The sequence below is a fragment of the Tasmannia lanceolata genome, unplaced genomic scaffold, assembly GCF_043159265.1.
Source record: "Tasmannia lanceolata isolate RefF3 unplaced genomic scaffold, GAP_Taslan_0.1 ptg000008l, whole genome shotgun sequence".
NCBI classification, from domain to species: Eukaryota; Viridiplantae; Streptophyta; class Magnoliopsida; order Canellales; family Winteraceae; genus Tasmannia; species Tasmannia lanceolata.
In genome coordinates, this window is record NW_027518685.1 from 3097033 (window position 1) to 3107833 (window position 10801).

The 10801-nt window shown below is 39.5% G+C and overlaps 2 protein-coding genes across 2 annotated transcripts; one reads left to right on the forward strand and one right to left on the reverse strand.

The window, feature by feature from the left end:
• The first annotated feature begins 1659 nt into the window (after positions 1-1659).
• LOC143882438 (putative F-box protein At1g49610) lies at positions 1660-9066 on the forward strand. The gene is made up of 4 exons (XM_077385930.1): positions 1660-2625; positions 5219-5299; positions 8506-8697; positions 8788-9066. Exons 1-4 carry the CDS (start codon positions 1660-1662, stop codon positions 9064-9066), a joined length of 1518 nt encoding a protein of 505 aa, XP_077242045.1.
• Positions 9067-9286: 220 nt separating this feature from the next.
• Positions 9287-9922, reverse strand: LOC143882439 (uncharacterized). Its single transcript, XM_077385931.1, has one exon. The coding sequence runs from the start codon at positions 9920-9922 to the stop codon at positions 9287-9289; it is 636 nt and encodes a 211-aa protein (XP_077242046.1).
• Positions 9923-10801: the final 879 nt, after the last annotated feature.

Genomic DNA, 10801 nt, shown 5'->3' on the forward strand with positions numbered 1-10801 from the left:
TTGTATAAAATACTCTCACGGATGTCTATTAACGCTAGAAGATTTAACCTACCATGCCCTCTCAATTCTGTCCTTTTCCCACTCTCCCTAACCCTCCCTCAACAGTTGTAAGCTAATATTACATGGAAAAAAAATTCATGGTTGCCAAACATGGTAAAGGTTGGTCGACTTGTTTACCGAAGAGAAATCCTTAGATCGACATGTATAGATTTTACAACTGCATCTTTGTTTCGTATAGGTATGACAAGTATGTCACCTCACCTACTCTGTTTTTGGAAGTAAGTCTTATTATTCCTGGAATTCTGATGTTTCTCTGTAGCAATAGTCCTTGCTTTGGTCTTGTTGATTCTTAAAAAGGGATGGGCAATGATACCCCCACCCCCGGTGGCCCACTAACGGGAAAAGTGAGACGTAAGTTACATAACCCATAAAGCATGTTTCCAATCTACTTTTTACTCTCTCTCTCTCTCTCTCTCCCCAACATGCATGAACGGTTGGTGGTCCCAACAATTAATTTGTTTTAATATGTGAGCAAGGTAGGCATCCATTCAATGGCCCGCAACGTAAATAGGTTGCACCCCAAAATATAGGAGAAAAACCAATAGTCCTTGCTTTGGTCTTATTGATTCTTAAAAAGGGATGGGCGCTGATATCCCCTCGGCGGCCCACTAACGGGAAAAGTGAGACGTAAGTCACGTAACCCATAAAGCACTTTTCCCAACTAATTTTTACCGGTACAACGCTACTCCAATGCGGTCTCTCTCTCTCTCTCTCTCTCTCTCTCTCTCTCTCTCTCTCTCCCAACATGCATGAACGGTTGGTGGGCCCAACAATTAATTTGTTTTAATCTGTGAGCAAGGTAGCCATCCATTCGATGGCCCACAGTGTAAATAGGTTGCACCCCAAAATATCATTTCCAAAGGATGATCCTAGCCCTCCAATCTAAAGAGAAACTGCAAGTTATAGAAACCTCTATAGATTGGAGGGTTGTGATCATCGCATCGAAATGATTTTTGGGGCACAACCTATTAACATTGTGGCTCATCGAATGGATGGTTTGCATCATCCTATGGTTCAGGTCGTACAGTAACATTAAAGCCCAATTGTAGGCCCCACTTATATTTTTCTGAAATAAAGTGTACGGTCCACACAATAGGATGATCCAAGCCGTCCATTTGGTGGGCCGTGAGGTAAATAGGTTGTGCCCCAAAATCATTTCCACGGGATGATCACAACCCTCCGATCTTTAAGGTTTCCATAACAGTTTGGGATGCAACCTATTTACGTTGTAGGCCATCAAATGGATGGTTTGGATCATTTTGTGGTGGGGCCTACCTTCCTTGATAGTAGTGTTGTAGAGGGGTGATTTTATCATAAAAGCCGGTAAGAAGGTAAGAAACGTGCTTTATAGTTAGTGGGAGCCTCAATATCAGCGTAAAGGGATTTGCTAGGCAATTTGGGACCTTTGCATTAGAGAACAACCACACATGGTCACTTTACGGCAGATTTTGTCATATTTGTTGGCTGGCCTTGACGTCACTGTCACGGATGACATAAGCCACGTGCAGTCAAAAGTTTCCGTTTCTTTCTGTGTCGGAACCCTAACACTGAGAATAAAAGAGTATTGCTCTCAGAAAAAGCACACTCTTAACTCTTTCCATGGAAGTAGAGGAAGAAGAAAACAACGATTCGATTTCCGAGGAAGAAGAAGACAGTGATTGGGAGCCTAACCCCAATCATTGCTTCATCACCAATTTACCAGATCAACTCCTCCTCCTCATCCTCTCCTTTCTCCCCATCCTCGACGCTATAAATACAAGCTTCCTCTCTACTAGATGGAGATATCTCTGGACTCTCACCACCAATCTTGATTTTGATCAACGCCTCATAGTCTCCCCAACCGAAGACTTCTCAAAAAGCCGTCGCCTCTTCGCGAGCTTCGTGGACCGGGCCCTACTCCTCCACGAAGGATCTGAAATCAACAGACTCCGGATCTGGTTCAATTACGACCACGAACTCTACGAATCACATCTATCCTCATGGATCCGTTTCGTAATCCTTCGTAACGTGAAAGAGCTCGATTTACAACTTGAGAGGGAATGGGAAGACAATGATTTTTACTTCTGGGACATGCCCTTCCTTTTCAACCCATCTGTCTTCATTCGTGATTCGGTTAGGGTTTTGAAACTCTGCTTGCCCGGCCTTGATCCGACCCCGGATATGCGCTTTGGCTCAATCACGACTCTTCATCTGAAACAAATCGGATTGACAGAACGCACGATACCGGATCTTCTTAACTTTTGTCCGCATCTCGAGAATTTGGTTCTGGATCATGTTGGTTTGTACATGGCTCCTCTCAAGATCTACTCGGTGAAGCTTAAAACTCTCTCCATCGTCAATTCTATTCAAATGAATGGATCTGTTGAGATTGATGCTCCTAATCTTTTATCTTTTACCTGTATCCGTTATTTAGCGGATGATTATTTGATCAAGGACGTGTCGTCTCTGGTTGAAGCTGTCATTATTTTTAGCTTGTCCAACGCTTTTTTCCAGAATTGGAGAAAGATTGTTAACGCTCTAACTCATGTCCGTAGTCTCAAGGTCCAGAGTTGGTGGTGGATGCAGGTATGTTTCTATTTGTGTTCTATGTTTGTTGCTACGCATTAGTTTGAGTTGTTAGAATCATGGTTTTAAATTTCCGCCGAACCAAAATTGAAATATTTCCCAAAATTGAAATATTTCAGTTTCGGCACAAACTGAAACGAAATTCATATGAAGTCATTGTTGACAAGATTTCGCCGAAATTTTACCAAAATGTCACCGAAATATTTTTATACTTTTTTTACAAAATTTCCACCGAAATTTTAAAAATGTACACTTAAATGTTATAATTTCCACCGAAATAGTAAAAATTTCAATTGAAATTGCCAAAATTGACACTGAATTTTTCGACATTTCAGTCGAAATTAAAAAAATAAACGAAATCTCAATTATATTTTGACATGATTTTGGCCGAATTTTTTGCCCGAAACCGGAACATTTCGTTTTCGATGGTGGCGGAAACCGGCACCAAAACCGAAATTTAAAACCTTGGTTAGAATATGTGACATCCAACCGTTGGATTATCTTGGTGGTAGATTAAGCAAGTTGGACAGATGAGGTAACCTAGATATCCTAGGTAACCAGATTAGAGTAGCAATTAGGTTATATCAGTATGTTTCTATCTTTATCTCTTTCCACAATCAGTGCTTATCTTTCTATGTTATTCTTTTTTAGTGTTCTTTATAAACCCTCATTCGGCTCATTGTAATTCACTCAAGATTAGTGGGAAATCTTTAATTTTATCATGAGCGGTACCTTTTTCTTCTTCTAAATAGATTCTATAAGGACAACAGCGATTATGAACATAAAAATTGAAGAAATTAAAGCTTAGCACAAGTTCGGATATAAGGATACCAAAACAATGAGCAAAATCTACAACTTGGTGTTGGAAATTCGTCAACACTTCTCTCCAAGTAATATCATGACCATTTAGGAGTGGCATCCCTCTCCATCGCATGGCGATTAAAGATTTTTAAAATTGTCTGCCACCACATTGTTACATATCTGGCAACATTACCTTTTAGGGTTTGATTTGGTTTCTCATGCAGCTTTGTGATTTGATTTTATTTCCTTTATGTTTGTTACCAAGTTAATAGACTTTCTTATTTAGTAGATAGCCATCAGGGATGGAGCCAACAGGGCACGATGGGGGCAATTGCCCCCAATGAAAATGGGGAAATTTTCGCTATGTGATAGGTTTATTCAGTTTTCTAGTAAAGACCCACTTGAAAATCGAAAATATTTCTCAGATTATGTCCCTGTATTATAGCATTTGTTTCTTAATCCCCTCAAAAAGCAACTGAAGTTAATGCTAAATTTTCGTAAATCCCTTGTTTATAGCATTTGTCTCTCTCTCTCTCTCTCTCAATTAATGTGATTTACTCTCTCTCTCTCTCACCACTAAAGTTTCAATTTCTACATGAGCAATGACAAAAAAAAGATCCACGTATTTTTCAAAAATGACTGAGACCATTTCATGGGATGATCCAAATCGTTCATTTGTTATGGGCCACAATGTAAATAAGTTGTGCCCCAAAAATCATTTTCATAGGATGATCTAACCCTCCGATCAATAAAGGGACAACCTCTATAGGTTAGGATCATCGATTGGAAATGAGTTTTGAGGCAAAACCTATCTATATTGTGGCCAAATAAATGACCGGTTTGGATCAACCCGTGAAGTGGGCTGTACACATTCCTTTTGGTAAAATGGTGAACAGCCACACACCATATAAAAACTCATGATTGATATAGGTAATTATGAGATTTTATATGTTGTCCGCACGTGAAGTCCAGTGTTTTTCAAAACCTACCTTGTGGCCAACTTCATAGGACGATTCAAACTGTTCATTTGTTGAGCCACAATGTAAATAGGTTGCACGTACCCCTTTAATCAGGGACGTAGCCCGTGGGCGAATGGGGGCACTTGCCTCCCTGAAATCCGGGATTTGTTGGTCCACACCACAGTGTGAATAGGATGTAGTATTTTTCAACTATAATATTTTTCAAAAAAAAAACTAGATCCCTCTTCGAAAAAAGACTAGGTCCCACTTCATATGATGATCCAAACTGTTCATTTGCTAGGCCACAATGTAAATAGTGAAATCTCTGGCATTGTTGGACCATGATGTAAATATTTGGCCCCACCCAACAAAACATAGTGGGCACCAATACATCAAAATTCGAGGTTTAAATTGTGGGTTCCACATAATGCATGTGATAGGGGGAGATTGTGGACCCCACCTATCAAAACAAGAAGTGTAAAAGGTGTGGGCCCAACATACTACAACAACCATTCTTTGCCCCCTCTAGACCAAATTCCTGGCTCCGCCCCTGATAGCAATTATGGGAGAGTTGCCATCTTTTTCAAGATGGAGGGAGGAAAGTTTATTTGTATTTATTCTCATTATTGGAGGAATAAAGGAATCACTTCATTCTGGTTGAAATCTGTTTTTCCAAGAGGACACAGTGTTCCTCTCCCTGAGGGTAATTGCCAATTGATAGGTCCATAACCTATCATTTGGTATCAGAGATGGAGGCTCGTGTCGATTGCATTGAAGCATAAGAGACTGAGGTGAAGGAGCAACTTGATGACAAGTTTAATATCCGTCCACAGGCAATGGAACGATTGTCATCACGGATGCTAACTGTTGCCGGTGACGACGAGTTGAATGTTGCGAGTGAAGGCGGATCAATTGTCAGTAGTCATGTTCAAAATGTGCAAGGAGATGGGCGGATCAAAACGCGCTTTGCACAAATAAACTTTCCTAGATTTGATAGACACGATCCCCTTGAATTTATATACAAGGACAATTTTTTAGTTGTCACAGGACAATGGATCATGAAAGGGTTCTACTAGTGTCATTTCACATGGACAGGGTGGCTTCCACATGGTTCCAATGGATGCACAAAACCACATCTATTCATTCTTGGAAAGAACTTACAGAAGCACTCTTATCACGCTTTGGTCCGACTGATCATGAGAACTTGGATGGGTTGCTGTCCAAGGTTATCAAGAGGAATTTGAATGGATTGCAAATAGGGTTAGGGGTCGACGGACAAGGTGCTCATGGGAACATTCATACAAGGCTAGCGAGACGAGATCAGGCAAGAGGTATTAATGTTCCAACCTTTTTTCCTTAAAGCATGCGATGAGTCTAGCTCGAAGCCAAGAAGAGAAGTTAGATAGTTTGCAGAAGTCAATGCGCCCAGGCCTTAGTCGTGTCGCATTTCCAACTAGCTCTACGACGAATCATACGGGCTCAAGAGGATCAACAAATGTTGGGTTTGAGAGTTACAACCAGCCCACCCAACACAAAGAGTGGATCCGGAACGATTACCGCCCCGGTAAAACAGATCTCACAAGAGGAGATGCGTAGTAGGTGCTCAATAGAGGAGATGTGTAGTAGGTGCGCACAAGGTCTTTGTTATTATTGTGATGAGCGCTTCACACCCAGTCATTGATGTAAGAGCATGCAAATTTTTATGATTGAAGATTTGGAGGAACCTAATATGCGATTGGATGAAACCGAAAACAAACGATGGAGTGGTGGAAGTTACACAGTTTCCTTCCTTCACGCCATGAGGAAATGTTGTGGCTTAGGGGGTGGCAATGTTAAACATCTGATAACATTACCTTTTAGGATTTGATTTAGTTTCTCGTGATTTGATTTTATTTCCTTTATGTTTGTTACCAAGTTAATAAACTTTCTTATTTAGTAGATACCAATTGTGGGATAGTTGCCATCTTTCTCAAGATGGAGGGAGGAAAGTTTATTTGTATTTATTCTCATAATTGGAGTAATAAAGGAATCACTGCATTTTGGTTGAAATTCGATTTTCTAGGAGTGTCCCCTTTCCCTCTCTGTGGGGTAGTTGCCAATTGATAGGTGCAGAACCTATAACACATCAAGAACTTCAGAAATGGACATGTAGTTACCTATTCATGCAAACCTCATAGAGGAAATCTGTTTATCTTTTGGGAAAATTGAACTGTCTACAATCAGTGAGATTCGCAATTCCTTGAATTCTATTATTACGGACATCGATGTGACAAAAAAAAAATTCTCATATTTTGGCCACATTGATATGTTACTAGGAAATTTCTATGGTTGTAAACAGTGCACAAAAAAACTCTGCATGCCAAGTTTAAAAATGCCAATTTTGTATTGGAAATGAAAGATAATTCGATTACTGTTTCTAGATCTATTCCTCTTAGAGAGCTACATGTGGTCATTCTCTTGAAGATGTAGCTGTTAGGTTATTGAAATTGGTGGAAAGAAAGGGAAACCATTGCCCTCGGCATCTTAAAATCTGGCCAACTTTACATCTTTCTTTTGGCTCGAGTTGTATTATAAACCATGTGTCAAGGTTCCTTTAAGACACCTCATGATTCTCTTAGCAACTTGTAGGTGTTCTTATCTCAGATAGATTATGCATAAACTGACACACTTGATTTGTAGCATAGGTAATGTCAGGGCGTATGAAGGTCTAAGTATTGAAGTGAACCAAGCATGATTATGTACGCGTTGTGGTCTACCTCATTTTCTCTATCTTGCCTGCTAGCCATCATAGGCTTGATGTGAGACCAATAGGGAAGAAAACTAGATCTCGTAACTTTGATACCAAACTGATGTAGAATTCAAAGATAATATCAATCAATTGAGGGGTTTGAATGAATTTCACAATTACAATCAGATATAACCGATGAATTCAAAAATAATATCAAGCACTTGAGTCCAAGATCAAAATCATTCCGACTCATATGTTGGATTTAAGATCAAGTCGATCTGTAATTCGGAGAATTGAATTTTAAAGAAAGATGACCTTTTGAGCACAGAACTTCTTTGTTCTTTGTATACTCATCATAAAGGAAATGAGAATCCTAATAGTCCTAAGCTGGAAAGGCTTACTATTTATTTTATATTCTTCATCATGAAGGAAATGAGAATCCTATCATAGAGAGAGACATTTCTAAGTGTTAAATTACCAACTTCTCCAAAAATTTAAGCTTTTGGAGAAATGCGTTATTTATCTTTTATACTTTTAACACTCCCCCGCACATGCGGTCCACTTGGCTAACACGTGGCACATGGGTCCCACTGGGCCGATCATCGCATGTGGATTTTTGCTATCCGGGAGGCTTGAACTCAAGACCTTTTGGCTCTGATACCATGTTAACTTAAGCTTTTAGAGAAAGGCGTAATTTATCTTTTATACTTTAACACTAAGAAAGGATTGCTTTATTGTACTGGAGAGATATGTGCTTTTCAAAGTTGAAACCACACTTGATTTAAACAAAAAAATTTCTTAGAGGATTCTTACCCATATTCTTTGTTTTTTAATGGCTATCCATACCCATATTCTAGACTCAAATAACAGATCCTTGCCGTATCCTAAGAATTTTGAGTTTGGAGGATCCTCATTCCAGATCCTCACAATATGTGATAACCAAATCTGTATCCAAATAAATGAGCAGACTTGGCGTGGATATTGATAGGTCCAGATTTTATAACTTGTATTGAATTATCTGACATTTGTGTGATATGGAATTTATAATTAACGTGCAATATTTGAAACAGGTATAATATCGATCTATCGCTCATTTTGATTTCTCTAGGTTTGCATGGATATAGCAATTCACAACTGTCCAATGAAATGATTTTTTAGAGGATAACAGCCACATTTTGTTGAACAAAAGAGATTGAATGAACAGACACGCACATATGTGAGAAATACAGTCACAATGACGTTGAAGGAACATATCATGGTTATCTCTCTCAACGTGTTTGTTTTTTGTCATTGATTTCTAAAAATGAGAGTTCGAGACTGAAATGCTTGCTATCCCTTCCTTTCTAGGAATCTAATTACCAACTTACATTGTTGTTTTTTTTTATGTCAAAGCATCTTCAACAAACAGGTGAATACTCTGAAGAGATCCTCCCCCATAAATTCAGGTATTTGGAGTTGGAAACGGTGTTGAGTAAAATGGAGCTTCCAGGTATAGCTAGAATACTCAGGATTTCTCCCAATCTTGAAACCATGGTTCTTGAGAGCGACATGGTTGACCAAATGGCTTACATGGCAGATAACAATGTAAGCATCAACCATGATTAAAGCTCTTACACTTCATGTGATTCTGCTTACTCTCCTTTATTACAACTGGTTCTATGATTCTTTTGTTAGGCTTCCGAGGAGAGCTACACGGGAGACTATTTAGAAAAGGTATTTACCGGAAGTCCACTATACCTCAAGAAACTAAAGATAACATCATTTTTGGCAACAGATAATGAGATAGAGCTGGTGAAATATCTGCTCAAGTATGGGGTGGCCTTAGAAAAGATTATTCTTGTCCCTTATAAAACAGGTTTAGTATCAGTTTCGCCTGAACATTTAGCAGAACGATTTCAAGAACTGCAGGCTTTTCCAAGATCCTCTAAGGATGCTGAAATATTGTTATTGTAGAACTTTGACTGGTGTAAGTGGTTTTTCCTTTTAGTAGTTTTCTTCTATGTTATTAAACCAATGATTGCAATGAGAATTTCTTTTAGAATTTGGGGATTTTCCATTATTAATTTTTTTATGGCATGCATGCTTGGGTTGCAATTTTCCAAGTAATATATTTAAAGACTCTGGAAAAGTTCTTATTTTATTTATTTTTATTTTTTATTTTTGGTAACTGGGGTTAGGCAAGACCCTGACCAGAGAACAACACAGAAAATAAAGAGAAATTATACATCCGGGAGTAAAGGTTGCCTTCAAGGTCCTCCTTTACAATGTCAATAAGGGTGATCGGAAAGTGATTGCCAAAGATGGCTGAACCCTTGCCAGGACAGTCGGTTTTTGAGAGGAAATCAGCAGCTCGATTAGCTTCTCGCCATATGTGAGAGATGAACCATGAGAAGTTCATGAGGTTCTTGACGATATCGGCAAGGAGCGGTTTCTTCTTCCAGGGACAAGCAATGATACCTTTTATAATGTTAACAGCCAGAAGGGAATCTGATTCGATCCAAAGGTGCTGGACATTTAGATCAGTTACAAGGATGATGGCGTGATGAATAGCTTCAAGTTCCAGCTCTTGAAATTGGTCTGTTTGGATTGGGAGAGAGAAAGCAGCCATGATGGTACCTTTGGAGTCTCGGATGAGGCCTCCTATCGTTGCGTTATCATCGGCTAAGGATGCATTGCAAAGCCACTTTTGGAGGGATCCATGAGCAGTATCTGGGAGCTTTCTGACTTGTGATGCATGGAATGTTGAAGATTTCGGCAAAAGTCTTGTTCCACTGGCTAGATTGACCATCAAGTCTGAAGGAAAATGCATCTAGCTCTTACGATGGATAAAATATCCTTGAGGATCTCCTGTTTATGTCTGAATTTCTTGTTATGGACTCTGTTATTTCTCTCTGTCCAGATGTGATAGATAGAAGCAGTGAAGGCTGTCCTTATGGGCATTGCAAGTTGGTTTTTTTCCAGGGTGAGAGGTTCTAATCCCTTCCTCTTCTTTTAATAAGGATTCGAGTGCCTTTCTTCTGTGGGAGAAACGCCACAAAACAACAGACAGTGAGTCTCAGGAGCCCAGACCCAGGAGTTTGTCTCGGATGGAGAGTTTTTGATGAAGAGCTTGCCAAGAATGAAGCTCTGCTTGGGATATGGCCTCTAAACCAGATGGAGGAAGCCCATTGAATCTTTGGCTTCTTTGTCCGAAGACAATTCCAAGGGCTCTCCAGAGTGAATCTTCCATCAGATATAGGCTTCCAAATAATTTCGTTTGAGGCTACTGGGATTGAAAGAGTTTTGTCAAGGACGCTGTTGATTGTTGTGTGGCCTAGGAGATTTTCAGTATCCCATTTTCCATTGTGGAATAGTTGATCAACTGACGTGCAAAGATGAATAGCTCGTAAGTCTTTTCCTTCAGTGTATTGATTTCGCATGTGGCCATTTAGATGCCATGGTTGGATCTAAAAATCAATTCCTCTCCCAACTGTGGAAAAGTTGAGTTTGACATCAAAGCAGATTGTATTCATTGGTGTAGGAATGGAAATGATTCTCAAATATATAGCACCAGGGAGTCGATGATAGTGATGGAAAAAAGAAAAGAAGCTAAAATACTACCAAAGTGGGCACCACAACCCGTTGGTTTGATTAAGTTAAACTTTGATGGAAGCACAAAGGGAAACCCGGTGCGGGTGGACATTGGAAG

What these genes read in the sequence shown, in the direction of transcription:
- LOC143882438 (XM_077385930.1), top strand. Translation starts at nt 1,660, where the DNA reads ATGGAAGTAGAGGAAGAAGAAAACAACGATTCGATTTCCGAGGAAGAA. An exon ending in AGAGTTGGTGGTGGATGCAG is followed by an intron (nt 2,626 to 5,218) that starts GTATGTTTCTAT and finishes ATCCGTCCACAG; the next exon opens with GCAATGGAACGATTGTCATC. An exon ending in CGAGTGAAGGCGGATCAATT is followed by an intron (nt 5,300 to 8,505) that starts GTCAGTAGTCAT and finishes TTTATGTCAAAG; the next exon opens with CATCTTCAACAAACAGGTGA.
- LOC143882439 (XM_077385931.1), bottom strand. Translation starts at nt 9,922, where the DNA reads ATGCATTTTCCTTCAGACTTGATGGTCAATCTAGCCAGTGGAACAAGA.